A 22,499-nucleotide genomic window follows, 5' to 3' on the forward strand; every position below is an offset into this window, starting at 1 on the left:
GCTGTGTCTATCACTTTTTCCTCTCCTCAGGCTGACTAATGCAAATGAATGTTCATTACTTTTGTTCTCTTCCTCTTTGTAATTGGAGGTGACCAAATTAACTGGCTGCTGAAGTTTTCAGGTTATTTTTGATTTCTGTGTACAGACTGAACATATTTAGTTTATTGTGAAGATTTTGGGTAAGTGACATGAACATACACAATTTCCTTTGTTTTTCACAATTTCTTTTGTTCTGTTTCCAGTGATTTCTTTTCTTTTATCACAATCTCCTTTGTTCTTTTTTCCCCACAATTTCCCATGTTATGTTTCCCACATTTCTTTTTCTTTGTTTTTTTTTGTGAGTTCTTGTGTATTATTTTCTCTGATTTCTTTTATTTCTCTTTTTTTTCTTCTTCTTCTATTTCCCATGATTTCCTTTGGACAATTTCTGGCACTTTTCACAATTTCTGTTGCGTTGTTTTCTCACGAATTTCTTTCTTATGTTATTCATGATTTCTTTTATGTTATCTTTCACAATTTCTTCCATTTCATGGGAAAGTAAGAGGGAGGTTAGTATTTTTATCCTTGTGTTATAACAAAATGTTTCTGGTCCTGAGGGGTTTGTTGTATTGATCTTTTACTGTATATCTGTGCATAATAATGCTTGAGATGGTTCTTATTAAATTAGCCATTTATTATTTCAGCAGTTTTGAGCAATATAATATTTTTATAGCAAACTTACAAATTACTTGGAACATTAACTCAGTTACTTGTTTTAATCATTTGAAATTTTTTTTCTTCTTCCCTGAGTATAGTCTGTAGTTATCTTCTTCTTCCTTTACGTATTAGGCTTTGTGGCCTATTATGAATTTGAACCAAAAATCTTATGGAATAGTTCGGTCAATCCTATCCATAAGAAAGATGTCAGCTTTCGTCAAAAGGTGAGTTAGCCGGAGAAAAGACCAGATAAAGGTTCCTCGTATCACTGACGGGAATTGAACCCAGGGCTTTCCGACCAAAGGGTTTCGTTTATACTTACTGAACTACAGAGACTCGTCTGTAATTGTTGTTATTATTATTACTATTACTACGTGACACCTCCAAGGAGTCCAAAGACTCATCGAGGGAGGACACCTATTCTACAGCTTTTCATTTCCACCGCTCAATCCACAAACTACAGTGAACCACATCATCTACGCCAACCCCATCTACTGCCCACCTCCACCACCACTAGTATTTTCACAGACAGTCACAAACATCCATGCCGGCTGTGGAATTTGAACCCACAGCCTCTTGGCAGGAGAGCAGATATGCTAATCATTCGGCCAACCAGACCAGCTTGTAGTTTCTTGTAATTAAATATCCACATAAAATTTTGGGAGCTGTGAGGATCCAGTAGTCTTATAATAAATTATCCAGTAAAGAGATGTGTATCTTTATACAGTATGTGTGCCTTCTGATAACTGCAAAATAGTTATTCCAATTCAGGCAACTAGAAACTGTTAATTTCTGGCATATAGAATTTACACATTGTTATTGCTAATGCAACTTTATCTTTTTAACTGTTTACAGTTATGTCTGCACATTTACCCTATATTGTTTTCCCAATATGTCCATCTTTTTTATTCATTAATTTTTCTTTTCTGATTGTTATAACATTTAATTCTATGCAGAATTAAACATCCAAGTATCAGTTATTTATATAGAATTTCAAAGCTTTAGTTATTTGCATACGTAAATAACTGAAACTTTATTTACATTTAAGCTTGCCTAAGCTTCATCATTAATTAAATAATATCTTTAATGGTATTACTTAAGGAAATTAAAAACATATACTATATATTAATTATAAAAACTTAAGTAATGCTTCCAGTATTTTGGCAAAGTCAAATAGTCATCATCAGGAAACAAAGAACAAACTGAGATGGAAATTTTTCCACTTGGTTATACTATAAATTAAAGATACCAAGAAATTATATACTTGGTTTATTCCTTAAGCCATGTGTAAGTAAACAAGTTTGCACCTGAAAACTATTTTCAGGACTGAGGCAACTTGTATATAGAAGCTTATGACTTCACACCACTTGCCTTAGTATCTCATAGTGCAAAACACATATCCTTATGGGTATGTATAATGCCTATGTATTATGGGAAAGGTCACCACCCAGACTTCGACCTTTATTGAGGTCTCATTAGTGGGTGCCAAGACCCAGAGGTGATACCAAGGTTGAAGTAAAGCAGAAGTCATATTTTCACATACGAGTTGCCAAGAGGTGTCACACATGGGTATAATACCTGTAAGGATGCACGAATACCCTTATGGGATACTAAGGCAAGTGATGTGAAATCATAAGCTTCTATATACGAGTTGCCCCAGTCCTCAAAATAGTTCAGCCGCAAACTTATTGCTTATTGCTTAGATAAAGGATTAAACCAAGTATATAATTTCGTGGTATCTTTAACAAATTGAGATGTGCAGGCAGTCACTAAATTGGACTTAACTATGTAGTGAAGATATCAATTTGCTTGCTATTCCTTGATGATGGTAATTTGACTTTGCTAAAATAATATTGGAAGTATTAATTAAGTTTTTTCTAATTAATACATAGTATATGTTCTGAATTCCCTTAAGTAATACCATTATGTAGGAGTCTTTCAGTGTTCTCTTTCCATCTTGTCTTTATATTATCACCATTCTGTTTTCATTTTTCATCTGATATGGATGATATCCTTCATTGCCATATTTTTTGCTTTCACAAGTTTGAATAACTTCTTTTGCTTTTCACTTATGTTCAGTTCTTCATGCATCTTGTATAGCTGTTGCCACTTTACTGTCTGCTTTGTCCATTTTTCAATCTTGCTCGTGTTTGTAGTATTGGGATTCTGTCCATACGCTCTTTGCTTTTTTTTGTCCCATCATAAAGTTTTTTTTTTTTTTTTTTTTTTCTGGATTTTCTTGAGGCCATTATCATGATTTCTGAACCACTTTAACTGCTCTTCCAACTTTCACCATTCATTTGTTCTTACTTCTTGAAATAATTTATTTTTTAACACAGACATACATTGTTATTTGTTCACTAATCTGGTATGGATGCTTAGACATTCATTATCACTCATGGCAATGTTTAGTGGAGAAAACACTCATCTGAAGCAAATAATTAACTAACTAGATTTATTTAGCTAATTAAATTAATAAGCCAATATTTCACCTTGATCACTAAGTCATCTTCATGGGCACAAAGAAATACATTGAGAACATGCAGGCGCACTAATAGTAAGTAACATTGTAAAAGACAGGCTCCTGAATGTTTTCAAAATGATGGTTTCCCAGATTTTTGAAAGCGATGCAGCCAAATGTATGTAAGTTTGCAGAATGTTCTAGTGCTGTGACAAATTCCAGAAAGTCTCCCTGAATTAAATCTGTTTCTTTATATAATTTTTCCGTTGGATTCAGTGGTCTGCATCCATGGCATTATCTGCCATCTCAGAATGGAATGTAGATGATAGACATAGTTTATGTTCTTCTAGATCAGTGTTTCCCATACTTTTGATACCTGTGTATCTCTTTTAAAATTTTAGTAATACCTGCATACCCCCCCCCCCCACTCTAAGACAAAGGCAGGTTGTCTATTTCATTCAGTTATGTTTTATTTCAAGTAATATTTCATTCAAACACGAATAATTATAAAGGTATTCATTTTTTGAGTTGTGTATTATAATAAATTACAAGCATGTGAAACATTTTTAGTTATACAAATCTAATATACATATGAAACAAAATACATACGTTAGAAACAAAAATTATGAAATTGAAATGTTTAGTAATAAAAAATAGTTTAATGAGACAAATGAAGTTTTGTGAGAATTCTGACCACATGATTTGAACTATGCTAATTTAAACTTTTCATGCAGCTGAAATGTGATCATGCCATCATCTAGATGCATCCCTAACAGAGGTCAATAAATACATGTGAATTTTGTTTAAAACTTCCCTTAGATTTTTTTTTTTTAGCTATCAAAAAGTTAACTATAGAATAGACCTGCACTTACCTACAACAGTTCAGTGACTGTATATAGATAATCAATATTAAAAAAAAAAAAATGCCATGTTTTCCCGTTAAGACATTTTGTACCCCCCCCCCCCCCCAGGTATGCCTACCACAGATTGGGAAACACTGTTCTAGATGAGTATTAGCAGCTTTCTCCACTAAACATCAACATAAGAAATATTTGTTCAGTCTCTACTATTTGATCTTTATTTTCTGCTTAAGGTCTCTTATTTTCCTTATCTCAGTTATTCCAGAACTATAATAAGTGCTTGGTGTTGTGGTCTAACCTTGTCTTTTCAAATTAGTTCATGATTTTTAACTTCCTGCTATTGGAAACTTTTGTACAAATAAAGATCTGTCTGTATTCTTTCTCCACTCTCATAAGGGATAAGGTCTCTTTTGTTTGTCAAAGCAGAAAGGACAATATCAAATTATTACTTGGTGCATATCAAATATCATAGAAAAAATCTATTCTTCTATTCCCCATTCCTGGTTCTTATCACCAAAACCATTGCTTCCATGTACTGCTTTGTATATCTTTATTTCTTTTTCTACAAGTGCATTATGATTTCCTCCACAAAGCAGTCTGTTGCACTTTGGGACTTGTTTTTCCATTGACTTTTAGAAATCATCTTTAACCTCCCATTCTCATCACTTTATGGTTCATAACCAGTGGATACATTCATTGTTGTGCCATTTATTTCAAATTGCATCTTATAAAGGTTGTAGCAAATGTTTCATAACTGGATACCATTCTTCTCATCAACCTTTTTTTGCAGACTTGACTAGTTATTTATAGGCCAGTTTATTCATTTTTTTTTTTTAAATCCAGAGTCCCTTTTCTGAAAGTAGAGTGCAACATATGAAGGCATAACACAAACCAAGTGAAAGTTCACAATGCTGTTAATTTATATATATCAATTTCTGCACATGAGAGGTAAACTTTTGACATATTACCATCATATGAGGGCAAGACTTTTTTAAGGAAGATTGTTTCAAAAAACAGAAATAAATTACTAGGGGAGGGGAACAAGAAGTTAGCTTGGTAGAGTTGAAGCTGGACAGTTAACTGATGTTGACCAGTGGCTAGGTGTGTTTACAGGCTTAAAAGAAAGTAGAAGAATGGAGATAATGAATTCAGTGGAACATTGCCCATGAAAATACATAGCATATGACCATAAGGTTATAAAGAGAGAACATGTATGAGAAAGTGACAGGGAGTGAGTGAGTGGGGGTAGGGGGGAGGAAGCATCACTTAATCAGAATACCTTCATCTGGAGTATCAAGGATTTCTAGGGAGATTATTAGGTGCACTTTCCCAGATGTGAAAAGTGTAATTCCATTGTAGTATACATCTGGGATTTATAGAGTGATAGTTCTACAACTGAGAAGTAGTGTCTTGAATGGAAAAGGCCACACATTTTTTAGAAGCAGAGAGGAGGCTTATGCCTGAAAAGGTTAAAGGTGTATACTGGCTCAAGAAGACAGATCTAATCTTTCAGTTGGCTGAGTGGTTAGTGCACCCACTCTCCAACCAACAGGTTGCCGGTTTCAATCCTGCTGTGTGCATGGATGCTTGTGATTGTCTTACTTTGTGTACTGCTATAGCCTTTGATATAGCACAGTATGACTTTTGCTGTCCTTGTGCCCTTAAAACCATAAATCATTATCTAATCTTTCATAGATATCCTGGATATTATCAAAGATGAAGGGAGGTGAAGTGTGATCTTTCTTGCATGAAATATGAGATGACTGTATTTTGGTAATATTGAAGTTGACAAGATTGTCTTCATGCAATGAAATAGGCAAGACTACTGTTTAAGACAGTTATGGAGGATTTTGTATCTACAATATTTGAGCACTCCAAGACCTGTCATATGAAAATAAGAAATGAACTCTACAGTCATCATCAACGCTGCGCATAGTATTTGAGGTGAAGGAGAGAGTGAATCATTTCTGAATACATGGATAAAAATGCAGAAAGCCCTGATGATGTTACAGTAGCCAAAGATAAATCAAACCTCTTGGCATCGCTCTTTTCTTCCAACTCCTGCATAGATGACTAAGGCAAGTTGCTTCCTACCATATCAGAATCTTAGCATTTTATGCCTTCTGTGGTTTTTTTGGCAAGATGGCATCAGAAGAATACTAAATAACTTAGTATAACTAAATAACTTAACACTAAAAAAGATTTCTGCTTTTGATGACACCTCTACAGTTTCTGTAGAGATGAGACAGGACAGGTTCCAAAAAAGGGAGAGAGAAGTCTGTTATCAATATTCCACTTCACTACCTAGAGGCCCACCAGTTAATCAATAACTCCCAATATTTATTTTACCTTTCAAGGTCCACAGCTGACCTCTTAGCCTAAACACTCACATATGAACACATGAAATATCAAGAATGTGCTGTCGTTCTTGATATTTCTAGTGCTTTTGATTGCATCTGGTCAAGGCCTGCTAAGCAAATGACCATCCTATGGTCTGCCTGCCACCCTCTATAATTGGGTAGCCAGTTTTCTCTTAGAAGTGCCTCAGGAATCACCTACATATGATTTCTGAGGGTCATATACACAAATGACCCACTCTTAATCACCACTAACCTTATTCACTACTTGCCAATGATAGTACTCTCTATTCATCCTACTTATTTGCCAAACCATTCAGTGCTCAGGCACTCCAAGCTTCAAGATCATCTTTGACCAGTACCTTAAACAGATGAAGGCAGTCTAGTCACCTTCAGTTCCATCAAAATGTAGTCTTGCCTTTTGTCTCGCAAAAGGCATCTTAGCTTAATCTACCCTTAATCTCAGTAATACACAAATCACCAGACAGGATCAGATTCTTAATACTTGGACTAACAATTGCCTCCAACCTCTCCTGGCATAAAGACATCATATTAATCACTTCCTCAGCATCTAAAATACTAGGCATGGACTTCTGCTTGAGATGCTCTTTTTCACCCAACCAACTACTGACACCATACAAATCACAAATTTGTTCATTCTTAGAGTATTTCTCACATTTATGGTGGTGGTGCACCTGAAACCCTCCCTAAAAACTCTCAGTGCCGTCCAGAGGAAAACAATTCAGAATGGTGTCTGTTCTACAGTATGTTCATGGTTATGCCCCATTGAACTTGCAGTCATTATTTGTGTGATGTATAATGACTGCAAGTTCAATGCCCCATTGAACTTGCAGTCATTATACAAGAGCAGCAGCTGCCCAGCATCTCTTTTCAGTGCAACTGCAAGCCCACCAAATGCATTTCTCCTCTTCTTTTATTCCATCTATCTCTGTCCTCTGGAACAGCTTTCCTAATGAAGTATTCCCAAACTACTACAACTTGCAACTCTTCAAGAAAAATGTCACTCAACTTCTTTCTCAGTCCTCATCTGTACCGTACATATAGCAGTGATGTGCTTATATGTTCTTTGACCTCTTGTGTATAGAATCATTATAAAATTAAAGAAAAAAAAAGTTGGAGCAGTTGTTTGGATGAAAAGAGTGAAAACAGTAATCAGCTAAACGAAACAAGGAATAGAAATTGCAGATGTCATCCCATATGTTAACATGCTGGTACCAAAAGACATGTGAGACTGGTGGGTGGGTGAAGGATGTTCTGTTTTGTAGAAAAGGAAACTTGGATAAGGTTATGGTCTGATTTACCAGGAACAAACCTGAAATCCACAGTATATATGGAAGAAGGACTACTTGAAATGAGTCAGAGTTGTTAGGAAAGTGAAGAGGATTATCTGGCATTCTAATGGGTAGATGGACAATTTTTGAAAGATCTGGAATTATTGCTCACAGCAAATATTCGGACATATCTTCCAGCTTGGAGAAGGGAGGGAAGTTTGAGTTGTGAACATTGAATTCTCCAAGAAAGAAGACTTCACTGTTCGAGTATTTATACCAAAATCAAGAAAAAAAAGATTAGAGTAGAGATTGATAGACACAGTAATTTGGGACAAGGAAATTTTGAACCTGAGAAGACAAGAAAGATGGAATTCAAGATTTGGCCTTCTCTAACTTAGGATTTAGGAGTAATGATTATTAGCCAACCAAACGAGATGGTGGAAGTGAAGAATCGAATAAATAGAAAGGTAATCAGTCTTTCTATTCTCTTTCATGTACTCAGCTCAAAAGATATTCATTGGAGGACTAAAGTAAAAATCTATAAATCGATAATTCATCCAGTTGTTACCTATAGATATGAAACCTGGATAGTTATGGCAAGAATGGAGAATTTGATTTCAATTTTTGAAAAGAAAAATCTGTAGAAAAAATTGGAACCAGTAGTTCCAATGATAATGGTTTTGGAGAATTAGATATAACCATGAGTTATATCAACTTTATAAAGAACACACAATATCCAGTGTAATCTAGTTCAAAAAGTTGCTGTGAGCAGGACATGTATTTCATATAAAAAATGACAGCACTCTTACGACGACAGTAAATAGTAAAATCATTGGTAATAGGCCAAAAGGAAAACCTAGAACAAGATAGATAGACACCATTAGTCAAGACAATGACATCATACTACAATGTCCAAACTGGATGAGTAAGATCCTGGACAGGTAAGTCGGAGCCTCTAGAAAGTTGGCTTCCTAGAAGCCAACTTCTTCCAAAGAAGTTGGCTTCCTAGATTTAGTCTGTGGAGCCATAATCTTATGGCTCTACAGCCATAAGAAGAAGAAGAACTTAGGATGTCAGATCTGACAAATAAATGGGTTCCTACTTGTAGCTGGAGTTATTCAAGATATAGTTTGGAAAGCTGAGGTGGACATTAGTGCTGAGGCTGTTGTGTCTAAAGTGATGGTAGTGCATGTTATTTTTGTTAGTGGTAAGATCACAAATAGTAACTTAATAAGAACATTTCCATTTCAATAAAATTATGAAGGTCAAAACTTCAGGAAATTAAAGTAATTATTCCTAACACGGTTGTATTAATTTAATTTTACTGAAATTGATGCTGATCACCATGTAATACTAAAGGAAAAGATTAATGAGAAATTATTATGGGTTAGTTTTTTTTTTAATTTTATTTCTTTATTTTTGGTTTTGTTTTCTGACGGAAATTGTTTTGCTATTCAGTGTTCTCAAAATCACTTGCAATGACTTAGTTAAATGTTGGGAATAAGTTAAATAAAGAGTTGAAGCATGCAGTGTGAGGTGAAAGATTCACAAACATGTCGTCTTTCACAACAGAGCATCCAGTTTCCTGTCCACTGTGTGGCCTCAACATTGCCACCTTCATTATTGCTGTCTGGACTCCTTTCAGACACATTATGGAAGAATAAGTCACAGCTGGATTATTCACAAGCTCATCAGGAGGCATCCTAATGTATTACATCAGATGCTATCTAGGTAAGCTAGTGAAACCACTTGACTGTCGTATTCTCAACTGAAAGAAGTTTAAGATTCCTACAGTGCGTTTTCATGTTTGGGAAAGTCATCACTCACAATGTCCGCACAGCTAGCCTAGTGGCTATGCGCTTCGCAACCATATGCCTGGGGAAGGAGTGTCCTAGGTTCGATTCCTATCAGTGATGTGAGGAATTTAAGGATCTTCCTCAGCCATTGCCATGTTAGCCGGTCTTGGGCGTGGACAGCAGGAACAGGGTTTTTCCCCCAAGTTTATCTGGGATTTTTTATCCTCCAAGCAGGTAAACTGGCCCCATGAACCATGGTCAAACCAGATGTTAAGTCCCCCCCCATGGGGGGGGACTTAACATCTGGTTTGACCATGGCTGGGATGGAGGTTTGTAGAAATTGTGGATTTTAAGATAATCCACCTTCATTCCATTGGCATATTCCAGGTCAAGTAATGACTGAGTTGAGTTAAGCAGGTATGGGTGCACATAAGTGGCCAAACCATGACTGGGATGGAAAATCTAGGCCACTAAGATGAGGCCTTGATCTTGAATCTATTTGAGACAATGTCAGGCACACAGGTCTCTTGAAGTAACAGGACATCATTGTTCTTATTCTGGGATATTTTCCCATTGACATTGGATCTTGAGAGACCTTCAGTGTTCAATGAGCAATTCCTATGGTTTGGTTGATGTGGAGACTGTAGTACACTTTTCATAGTCTGCTCTTCTCCCAACCAGGCCACGTGACCCTTGTTCTTCCAGCTAATGGTCGAGGCATGAGGCTGGGTAGTGGGACAATACACAGCTGAGTTAAAAGAAGTCTAGGAGGGATGATACCTTTTGGATGCCAACTGCTCATCCTAATGTTGTCCCCAATAGTATTTTCCCACACTATCAGCCAACAGTGATGACTGATGGTGTAGGAGAATATTACTTTGGACAACATTAGGATTCTCCCACATCATCAGCCAGCAGTGTTGCCACCTCCAGTGATTTGTGCCATCACTATACTGTGTTCTAGCATATAACAGCTAGAACACAGATTCATTGAACCAGGTGGCTTTTTTCCATTCAGCAGGTCTCCATTGTTGCTATTCTTGTGCCTACTGTACCTATAGCTGCTTGTTTTTAGTTGACAGAAGTAGAATGCATTGAGATTATCAGCTTCAATAGACATTTCACTATGCTTCTTTTCCAGATTTACTTTTAGATTGCACTGCAATTTGACTACTTGTAACCTGTCTGTTAAACTGCATGCTTTTTGTTACTCTCTGTTCACCTTGCTTGTCAACAAGTAGTTTCTGAACTACAGGATATTTTTTATAATCCTTTGATCATTCTTGGTAAATTCAAGATGCTGTTATCGATGAAACCCAGCACATTGGTCCTTCTGTCACCAAATGTCATACCCTACTCGGTCACACCACAGTGCTAGTTCGTTATTGCAAAGAATTGCATGTACATACAAACACACGTAGTCCTCAATATCTGACTAGTTGCCACCTCCACGGAGTTAAATTTGGCACAGCACGTACATTTCTCAAAATCCATAATGGGCAAGAGATGTGTTGTTATCTGTGTAATTTTCATTCTAATAGATCAGAGTTGGCTAATACCATGATGTATTTTTGTTGCATAGTTATTTTTCCATCTACTCACCAGGGATGTATATGTGTTCTTAAGGCCATTTTGCCTGTTTTGCACCTTGACTGTCCTACGAAATCTCAGTTTTTGGGAGGAAAGATTTTCTTATCACTACTGCTATTATATAGAGTAATTCTGTTAAAATTTCTTTAAACCTGTTTTGATTGTCTTTTCCTTTTAATTAGGTTGGCAGTGGGAACCTTCAGATAGGCCAACATTCAAGGATATCCATCATACCTTGGAAAATATGTTTCAAAATTCAAGTATTACAGAAGGTAAGCATGAGATCATGTTCTTTCTGTCTGTCTTTATCAGTCTTTTCTGATCAGATTAGGTCACCTGTCACTGTATATGAGTCCATGTAGCAAGTTTTTTCATTTTGTTACAAATTAAATTAAACTAGCCAAGAAATTATATTCTTGTTTAATCTTTTATCTAAGTGTAAGCCAACAGTTTGCAAAAGTATCTTCACGACCAGGCTACTTGTATGTAGAGTCCAATGGCTTCACATCAATTGCCTTTCTATTGCAAAGCACACATCCTTTTGAATGTGTATAATGCTATGCATTATGGGAAGGGCATGTGAAGATACTTCATGTGCAAACTTTGCTTGCACTTGAATGAAGATTGAACAGGAATATAATTTCTTGACAAGTTCAATTTAATTAAAGTATATGAATCCATCCAGTTAGCTCTAGCTGCTGTTCTATTATATACTATGAGATGTCCATAATTTTACACTAATCATATTAGCCTGCTTACAAAAAAGAAAGCAGAAGTTCCTTTAAACAAAAAAAAAAATAATAATAAATGAATAAAATTGCCTTTCTCATACAGGCTAACTTCCATTTGCTTAAAAACTAGAAATTATATCCTATATAATTTGGCAAATTTACTTCCATTCACATTTGAGTTTTTGTCTTTAATTTCTACAAACATGATAGCTTACATATCTATTTTGAAGCATAAGTTATTCTAACCAAGAGATTATATATATATATCATATTATTATCTGTATCCTGTCAGCATCTTAAGAAGATAAGAAAAGTGAAATCATTTAAAGTAATTAGTTTCTGAGTGTAGAAAGACACCATCCAGTACGAAGTCTTCTAAGTGTTGTCTCTTTTAGAGAGAGAGAGAGAGTTGAAAATTAAACATTGTGTAGTAGTTTTGATGAATGAATCGGAGGATTAAAATCATCTGTACAGTACGAGGGTGATCTGAGAAGTTCTGGCCTAACAATGAAAAAATGAATTTATAATTACAAACTTATTTTTATTTTTCAACATAATCTCCCTTAAGACTAATACATTTATTCCAGCGATGCTTCAGCACCATTAACCCGTCCCTGTAGTGGTTCTCAGAAAGATCTGCAAAATACCCCTCTACAGCTGCAATCACCTTTTGATTTGAAGAAAAATGCTGACCAGCAAGGAAGAGTTTTAGTTTTGGGAAGAGATAGAAGTCAGAGGGAGCCAAATCTGGGGAATAGAGTGGATGTTCCAACAATTCATAGTGCAGATCTATCCCTTAATTTTCTCATTGCCAAAACACCTCTGTGGGCAGGTGCATTCTTCTGATGAAAATTGATTTTTTTCGTCTGCAAACCAGGAGAAAAAAATTCTTTTCTCACGAATTTTTTCATCAAGTCTGGTTAAAAGATTGGAATAATATTCCCTAGTTATTGTTTTACCCTCTTCAAGATAATTAATAAACAAAATATGCCTTTAGCATCCCAAAACACCGATGCCATGACCTTTCCTGCTAATGGAACCAACTTTGTCTTCTTTGGCACTGAACAACTGGCTTCTGTCCACTGTTTTGATTGCTGTTTGGATTCTGGTGTGTATTGGTGAATCCAAGTCTCATCCATAGTAATAAATCGGCGTACAAAATCAGTTTTATTCTTGTTAAGATGCTCCAAGCACTGTTCAGAGGTTTTCATTTGAGTATGTTTTTGATCTGCTGTGAGCAAATCAAAAACATCAAATCAAAAATTTGCTGCACCCATCTTGTGCAAAGCCTTTTCATTTGCAATTCTTCATGCAAATTATATCCTACACATTCTTTTGAAATGCCTAATAGTCTCAGCAATTTCACGCACTTTGACTCACCAGTCATCCAATACCATTTCGTGCACTTGATCAATGATTTCTGGTGTTGTTACACTTTTTATACGTCCTTCGCGTGGATCATCTTCAAGGCTGGTACAGCCACGTTTAAACTCGGCAGCCCATTTCTTAATTGTCAAAAACGAAGGAGAAGAGTGCCCATAAACTTTTATGAACTTCGAATGAATTTCTTTTGGCATTAAACCTTCTTTTACAAATAATTTTATAACCTCATGATACTCAGTTTTATCCATTTCAAGTGATACAGACAACACTTTTGCTTCAGACAGTTATATAAAACAAATTGCTTGATAGAATGACTTGCAATTTCACATGGATTGCTTATGACAGATGTACCAACTTTGGAAAAAAAATCTTGCTGATAGTGTTGCCATCTGTGGTCGAGGCCAGAACTTTTCAGACCACCCTCGTATATACTAAAGTTTTCCTCCATTGAATGCTGTCAGCTGGACAAAAGCAATTTACCCTATCCCAGTAACAAAACAGTAATATAATATAATGACTAACCCTGCAAGTTATGTACACTATGCTAAAACTGAGATCGAGTTCATTTTTTGGGCAGCGTTTACTGCTTCTCAGTGTTTACTTGCTAATAGAAAAAACTTAATGAAGAATCACAGAAAAAAAGAGGTGAGCAATTGATCTTGAAATTATGTTGCAAGTTATAAAGCAAAGTGAAGCTGGTAAGCTCGTTGATGTGATTGCATATGACTTCGAATGGTCTCATTTTACAGTGACGGCCATTTTGAAAAATGAGGATAAAATCGTAGAGGCTGTGGATGGATCTGCTTCCATTAAATTGGCAATAGTGATGAAGCAATAACAAGATCCTATCAGTGATATTGAAAAGCTACTTGCATCATGGATCGAGGACCTGAACCAAAAGCGCATGCCCCTTAGCACTATGATCATTACCGCTAAGGCACTGAGTCTCTTAAGCATGTTGAAGGAGAAAGTCCGATTACGAATACGAATTCAGTGCTTCTTCCGATTGGTTCATGAGATTCAAGCAGTGTTTTGCACTGCATAATGTGAAAATATATAATGAATCTGCAAGTGCCGATGAGAAGCTTGCCAAGGAGTTTGTGGAGAAATTGGGTAAAATTATTACTGAAAAAAATTATTTGCCACACCAAATATTTAATATGGATGAGACCTCCTTGTTTTTGGGGAAACAATGTCCGAGCAGACATTCATCCACCTGAAGCTAAAATCTATGCCTGGTCTCAAAGCTCTTAAAGACCGTATTATGATTCTGTTATGGGTAATATGGCTAGATAAAAACTGAAACCATTTGTAATATGGCACAGTGAGAATCCATGAGCCTTCAAAAACATTAGGAAGCATACTCTTCCAGTTCATTATTGGAGCAATAAGAAGTCGTGTATGACTCAAAAATTATTTGAGATTACCTTAATCAACTGTTATGTGAGTGAAATGGAAAGCTATTGTGTGAAAGAAAATGTAAAATTGAAAATTTCATTTATTATAGATAATGCTCCAGGTCATCCACCTTACATCAGTGATCTTCACCCCCAAGATCAAGGTCATGTTTCTTCCTCCAAACACTACTTCATTGATCCAACCAATGGATCAGGGGGTTCTTTCAGTGTTTAAGACTTATTATCTACGGAGAACTTTTTCACAAATTATTTCTGCCACTGCAGGGAATAATCAGGCTCTCATGCAATTCTGCAAAGCATTGAATATTTATCACGCTATTAGAAATATTGCTGTGGCTTGCGACGAAGTGACCTCTCAGTGTATGAGTGGCATATGGAAAAAAACATTAAAGAGGTTTATGCACAATATTGGAAGTTTTGAAAAAAAAAAACGAAGAGCTTTTTAAATTGAGTGAAGAAATAGTGTGCCTAACAAACAATCTGAATCTCGAAGTGAATGATGACGACATACTTCAACATAGAAAATGCCCGTGAAGAGTTAACCAACAAAGAATTGGTTAAACTGGAGGAACGTGTTGCAGAAGAGGAAGAATGAGAAAAAGGAAGAGGAAAAAGAGAACAGGAAGAGGTAGTTAAACAATTCACAGTATAGGGTCTTGCAGAAATGTTCTCTGAAGTTAACAATGTTCTCAAAATGGCTGAAAACATTCGTTCATTTCATATGATGATTCAGTGGCTGTGAGCCCCTTTTTATAGGCACCACCTCAATCCTCCCTATTTTTATCCGGGCTCGGGTCTGGCATAGCTTACAATTCAGACCTATGGCTGGAGGGATTGTCTTAAGTATTCCTGACTATATCCGTGTGTGTTCACGGGGCCGGTTTGCCTGCTTGCAGGATGAAAACCCCAGATAAACTGGGAGAAAAACCCTGCTGTCCATGCCTAAGGCCAGCTAACTTGGCTTTGGCTGAGTAAGATCCTTAAGCTCCTCACGTTGTCAACAGGAATCGAACCTAGGACACTCCTTCCTCAGGCATATGGTTGCGAAGCACATAGCCACTAGGCTAACCATGCAGACGCTGAAGACATTGACCCCATTGTTGAATGCTACTGATTAGTAGAAAGGAAAGTACATGATGCGTTTGTTTGCTATAAACAAATTTATGATGAAAAGAAGAAGAGGAATAGGTAAAGCACATTGGATGTTTTCATCAAAAAACAAAAGATTACATCAGAAGAGCTGCAGCCTTGTCTTTCACATAGGGAAGGTAATGATGATGTGATTGTGGAGGAGGATTTCAGTGATTATTCTCCTGTTTTATAGTGGTTGTAATACACAGTACAGTTTTATGAGGTTTAAAAATTAAAATGACTATACTTATTACGGTTTAGTCCCTAACCCCTATAACTTTGTTGATTTAATGTATCAACTTATGTCCTGCCAGATGGAACGGAACCCCGATGTAAGTCATGGGATGACTGTATATACGCGCGCGCGCACACACACACACACATGGAGTTAGCTTTGCATTAGGAACACCCACTTAAGAATGTGTTGGTCTACCTCTCTGTGCAATCAGCTCACAGATGCCCAGGAACAGATTCATAAGGTGTCGAACACTCATTCCATGGAGGAAGATTAGCAGTTCTCATACTCCGTTCTTACATATCCCACACATGTTCAATTGGGTGACAGTCAGGGGAGTTTAGGAACCAAGCAATGTAGTGAATTCATTTTTATGTTCCTCCAACTGCTCAGTAGTGGCACAAGCCCGATGACAAGGTGCATTGTCTTGTTGAAAGATGACACTGTGGTCTGGGTAGACATCCTGCAGATATGGGAGATGGCCAGCTGACAGGTCCCTGTAGCATTCACCATTCAGTGTTTGTAGGATGATAACCAACAGACCTAGGGTGTGCCAAGAAAAAGCTTCCCAGACCATAACATCACCTCCACAGGCCTGTTGAATCCCAACTGTGAACCCGGCCATCAGCATGCAGCAGGAAATGGGACTCATCACTCCACACCACCTTCTTCCGAAAGTCTGTTACTAAGGGTACCCATCATCATCATGGGTACCCTTGTTGGTCTCCAGCTGTGGAACCCCAGGCAAAGCCAAAGTATAGCACATGGTCAGTGGCGTATTCAGGTATAGGCCCGGGCTTAGAGAGGCAAATTTTGAGGGGGCAGCGGAAATTTCCAGGTTCTCATTTTTGTAATTATAAAATGTAACTTATATGCCGCATATACTCGGTAACTGGACACAAAGACAATAGGAATCGCCGTCGGGAGAGATTGATGCATTGGCAGCTCGTGACTTGAAATCGTAGGGGTGCTGCAACTTTCAAAATATATATACACACTGTAAGTCCAGTGTATATGTTTTTGGATAAAATATCAAAATTACGGTAAAAATTAAAAAAAAAAAAATTAGACATGAAAAAATATTGTTTATTATCGATAAAATTATACAGTTTAGTATAATTCAAAATTACTTAAAAATAAAATCAAGATAATAAGAGAATTGTATAGGATTGTTGATGATAAAATTAAATATTACAAACAAATATAAATAAATTAATAAATATATTTATATATTGAGAAAAATGAGGAGCGCTGCAGTTCTGTAGTGCCTATGCACGAGCTGTCCCTGGATTGAGGCTAATTAATTTTGTGTCAGTATTGTTCTTACTAACTGTAACAACTTTTCCTTCTTTATTATTTCGAGAATTCAAATTAAGATTGTTAAGTGTTGCATTTCCTTCAACTATTTAGTTCAGTATCCTGATATATTTGTGGCAGTTAAGACATGCTAAATCTGAAATTATTTTTAGAGTTTTCAGTGCGCTTGTCATATGTTGGCATCAGATTGGAGGTAATACTGTTTTATTGTTTTGCTTTTAAAAAATCATTCTGATACTTCCTGCATGTTTTAAATTACTGTTTAAATTTTAAAACATGAGTGACGGTAGAAAGCGACTTAGTGGTAGTGAATATAAGAAGAGGAGAAAAGAAAAGGAAGCGAAAATTAATGAAGTAGTATCAAAGACAAGAAAACTGGACAGTTTTTTTGCATCGGTATCTGCTAATAGTAATTGTGATTTGGAAAAAGAACAAGAAGTGGTTGAGGAGACAGAAATTGAATCTGTTTCAAATGATGTGCCTACAACAAATCCCAACAATTTGGCAGCACAGGTGATAGTGAGTAATGACCCAGCTGAGTGGATTCTAAATGACGTAACACGCGAGTATATCGCACTTAACGGGTTTCCACAAAATTTAGACAGTGATCTTTCAAAATCACAAAGAGCTTATCCTGACAAAGTAAGACATGTTTCTAAGAAACTCATTGAGAGGAATCTGATTAATGGCAAAATAATAATAAGAGATTTTCTTGTTTACTCTCCTAGTACCGGAAAGATCTTCTGTGCGCCTTGTTGCCTTTTTGGTGGAAGGGAGCTGACGATAGTCACTTTGTCAGTGGATTTAATGACTGGAAAAATGCAGAAGCACGAGTGAGTCATCACGAGAAAGCAACTAGTCATATGAACTGTCTGATAGCTCTGAAACAAAGAGCAAATCTTGCAGGGAGAATTGACTTACAAATAATTCAGCAACCGGAAGAAGAAATTAAGTACTGGAAGGCAGTTAAAACGAGTAGTTGCAGTTGTAAAAATATTGGCTGGTAGAGGACTTGCTTTGAGGGGAAAGGATGACATTTTCGGTTCTGTGCATAATGGAAATGTAATGATGTGTCTAGAGTTAATTAGTGAAGTTGATCCCTTTCTTGCTGAGCACATTGCCAAAAGCGGGAAAAAAGGAAAAGGTTTCGTTTCCTATCTTTCCTTTGCCACGTATGAGGAATTTATTAAAATAATGGGCAAGAAAGTAATCAAATTTATTGTGGAAGAACTTAAAATAGCTGAGTACTATTCCATAAGTGTTGACTCAACACCAGACTTGTCTCATGTTGATCAGCTGTCCTTCATTGTACGATATGTGAAAGAACATGGAACTCCTGTGGAGCGTTTCATTCCTAACGTAAGTCACAAATCTGAAGAGTTAAAAGAGGCAGTTTTGACTTCACTAAACGAGCTTGGAATTGATGTAGCAAATTGCAGAAGGCTGGCATATGATAATGCTAGTAACATGTCAGGCAAGTACGCAGGACTGCAAGCAAGAATTCTTGAAATAAATCCATTGTCAGAATTCACACCATGCACTGGACATTCTCTGTCTCTAATTGGTACTTGCGCTGCTGAATCCTGTCGATACTCTTCCACATTTTTTGATGTCCTTCAGAAAATGTACGTATTTTTCACATCTTCAACACATCGGTGGAGTGTTCTAAGAAAACACCTGGAGACTTCTGCAAAAGTAATCAAACATCCTTCACCTACTCGTTGGTCAGCTCATGATGATGCCTGTCGGAGTCTTCGTGAGGGATGAAAGGAAATCATTTCCACTTTGTCCGAAATTGAAAATGACACCACCCAGAAGAAAGTTACGCGATGTGAAGCAAGTGGGATTCTACAGCAACTTTAGTCACTGGAGGTTGGGATCATGACCTGCCTATGGGGTGATATTCTCGCAAGATTGAATGCCACAAGCAAGAAATTACAAAGTGTAAACATTGATATAGGAAAGGTGTGTGGACTGTACAGGCCCCTTGAAAAATATTTCAAAGAACTAGAGTTACTCTATGAATCCTATGAAGAACAGGGCAAGAAGCTTAGTGGAGTTGACTTGTATGAGGAAGAGAAAAAGAGGACGAAAAAGCCCACGAGGTTTTTTGACAACAGCACAGATGAAAGTAACGAAAATGAAGACGAGTACAATCCATCAGTCAGTTGCAAAACTGATACTTATGACACAATTTTGCACAGGCTCTCATTCGAAATAAATCGAAGAAAAGTGTCATATGAAAACCTCTCGAAGTTCCGGTTTCTCACAACAATGCATGTAATATGTGAAAAGGACATCATAAAAGGGGCAAAAAAACTTCAAGAACACTTTTCGACTGATATTGAACCTGAATTTGTAAACGAATGTCTGCGCTTCAGAGTGCACCTAAAATCAAATGGCCTAGAAATAAATACATTTCTACAACTTTCACAGAAAATTCGACAGGAAGCCCTACAGTGTATATATCTCATTCTGGACACTGCTGTTACGATTTTTCTGTGTAAGATGGCAACAAATTGCTCAGCTGAATGATCATTTGCCGCCCTCAAAAGGTTGAAGGACTACCATAGAACAACTATTGACAGAAGAAAGGCTCAGCAACTTGGCAGTTCTACAAATTGAGAGCGATATTACAAGGGCACTGGACTACGAGGACCTGATAAATACCTTCACCGAGCGAGCAGCAAGATGTAGAATATTTTAGGACATTTTGTGGGAGTCATAATATATATATATATATATATATATATATATATATAGATATAGTTATTTATATTACGAATTTACAATATGTAAATCACCATGTTCATTAAATATGAGAGGCGGCACTTTCTGTGGACCTACGGGCGGCAAATACCTAAATATGCCACTGCACATGGTGCATGTGAAAATGGTCAGAGTGCCCCACTTTTGTACGCATGGGTGAGCTGTGTGACTGTTGCATGTCATTGTCAAGATACTACTCATGACATCCGATGTTCACCTCTGGGATCAACCATGCGTCGCTGTCCAATGTGATCAGTTCCATCAATACAGTACGCAGCTTCTGATCTCTTTATCTAAGTGCATCACCTTACATTTGGCCACATTAAACTGACAGTCATTTACTTTAGTCCATACTGCCAGTTTTATTGTGGGATCTCTAACCCCCCCCCCCCCTTTCATTTACCATAGCAAACAACTGATTATTTCCTGTCAATAGCATTGATATACAAATTATACAACAGATGACTAAGTACCGAGTCCTGTGATTTGCCACCGATAACTTGCCTTCTCCTGGACTTAACTCCTTCATAAACTATTCTTTATCTATCCATCAGCCACCCTCTACTCCAGATCACCAGATTCATACCCATTCCCATTTGCTCCAATTTATGCAGTAGAGTTCAGTGTGGAATCTTATCAAAATAGTATAAATAGGTAATAATTTTTACAAAAAGAAAGAAAGCCTGTGTACAATGTGCAAAAAAAAAGAATAAACTCATGTAACTTATAAAAAATAAAACAGAAAAAATATACTGTTAATTGTTTATAACATGAACAATTAATTTTTAATCGGATTTTTGTTTCCTACTTTTCTTTCTGTGCAACTATCAAAATTTATGTTGTCTAGTGAATATTTATGTATAAAAAAAAAGCTGAAGCATTCAATCTGTCATCATTCATAGAACTTTTTTGACACCTTAAAGCAGAGAATGATCTCTTTTTGCCTGATGAATTAGATAATGACATTGTAAGAAATTTACATAGGATGCATTCAACATTTGGGAGTGTGTATTTCACTTCAGCAGCTAATTTGTATAAAATTTGAATGCAGTCAGTATTTTCTTCTTTGACAGATATTAAAAATTTCAATTCTGCTTTAAAATTTTTAGCCAAATAATTTTTATAAAATCCATTAAATTTTTAATAAATTTGTTTTTCTTTTTTCTTCTAAATTAAAATTTACTAAAATATTTCAAAATTGTGATGCATTTTATTATAAGTTTTTCACTTCCTTAACATTATTTCTGAATATAAAGGAGCACATATGTTAAAAAAAGGTATTAACCTGAAAATTTTCCTTTGCTGTAAATGGAGTTCTTGGAGTTATTTTCTGGAGGGGGGGGGTAATTTTTTTAATTGTTTCTCTTATTGATAATGAATATCTTTCTTGATGAAAGTTCAAAAGCTTCAAATTCAAATCGATCAAATTCTTAATTTTTTTTTATACATCTTCTGCAATGGATTTCAGAGATTACATCCTGTAAGAATTGAATTCAACTGGTTGTACAATTAAATACTTGAATACAATTAATAATTGTATTAATACAATTAATAATTGTATTAATACAATTATTGTATTAATTATTAATTAATACAACCCCACTTTGAGTGTACATGTCAGGAATTTGATGAAGATGATCAATTTTTTTTTTTTTTTTTAGTTTTTTAGGAAGTTACTTTTTTTCATTATTATCATTTGCAATTTCAGTTAGTTTTTTTTGTGTACTTGTAGCCTTTTCTAAAATAATTCAACTGATTTAGTGGATCACCTTTTATTTGATATTCTCCCTAACACTAAGCCACCACATGAAGTTTGTTTTTTTAAAATATTCCATCTATGAATAGACACAGAAAAAAATTAAAACAGATTGTTATTATTATTGTTACTACATAACACCTCCAGGGAGTCCAAAGACTCATCGAGGGAGGGTACCTACCCTACAACTCTCTGTCACCACCACCAACCCACCAGCAGCAACTACCTTCATCATCTACACTACCACCATCTACTGCCGACCACTAGCATTTTCACAAACAAACATCCATGCCCACGGCGGGATTCAAATCTGCAGCCTTTTGGCTGGAGAGCAGATACGCTAACTACTCGGCTAACCAGGCTGGCCCTAACAGATGTTGACAAAATCAAAATAACTTAATGCATGACTACAGCTTTTGGCAGCAAAATTACAACTTAATTGAGAGAATGATATCATGGACTGTAGTGGGACTTTATTTCTTTAACCAAGCACAAAGACCTGTATATTTGCCAGTCACGTTAGCAGCATTATCATAAGTTTTTACTGTGCATTTTTTAATATCAGTGTTCATATCTGTCAACATTTTAATTACCTTTTTATCAATATATTGACTGTCATACTGTTCGACTGGGATGAAGCACAAAATTCTGTTTTCCCCACTGGGCAGTGAATACCTTACAGTCAACAAATTTGGTTTAATCCTTTA

General features: G+C 36.2%; 1 protein-coding gene across 1 annotated transcript in view; it reads left to right on the forward strand.

Annotated features, from left to right (window-relative positions):
• The window catches only part of LOC150092387 (uncharacterized), a 265,602-nt gene that overhangs the window by 179,150 nt on the left and 63,953 nt on the right, over positions 1-22,499 (forward strand). The window contains exon 9 of the mRNA XM_090415087.1: positions 11,235-11,324. Within this exon, the coding sequence (XP_090271213.1) occupies positions 11,235-11,324 (90 nt within the window). The remainder of the gene's footprint in view (positions 1-11,234; positions 11,325-22,499) is intronic.

Source organism: Typopeltis vanoorti, chromosome 26 (assembly GCF_054136105.1).
Source record: "Typopeltis vanoorti isolate ZY-2024b chromosome 26, IOZ_Tvanoo_1.0, whole genome shotgun sequence".
In the NCBI taxonomy this organism is placed as follows: Eukaryota; Metazoa; Arthropoda; class Arachnida; order Uropygi; family Thelyphonidae; genus Typopeltis; species Typopeltis vanoorti.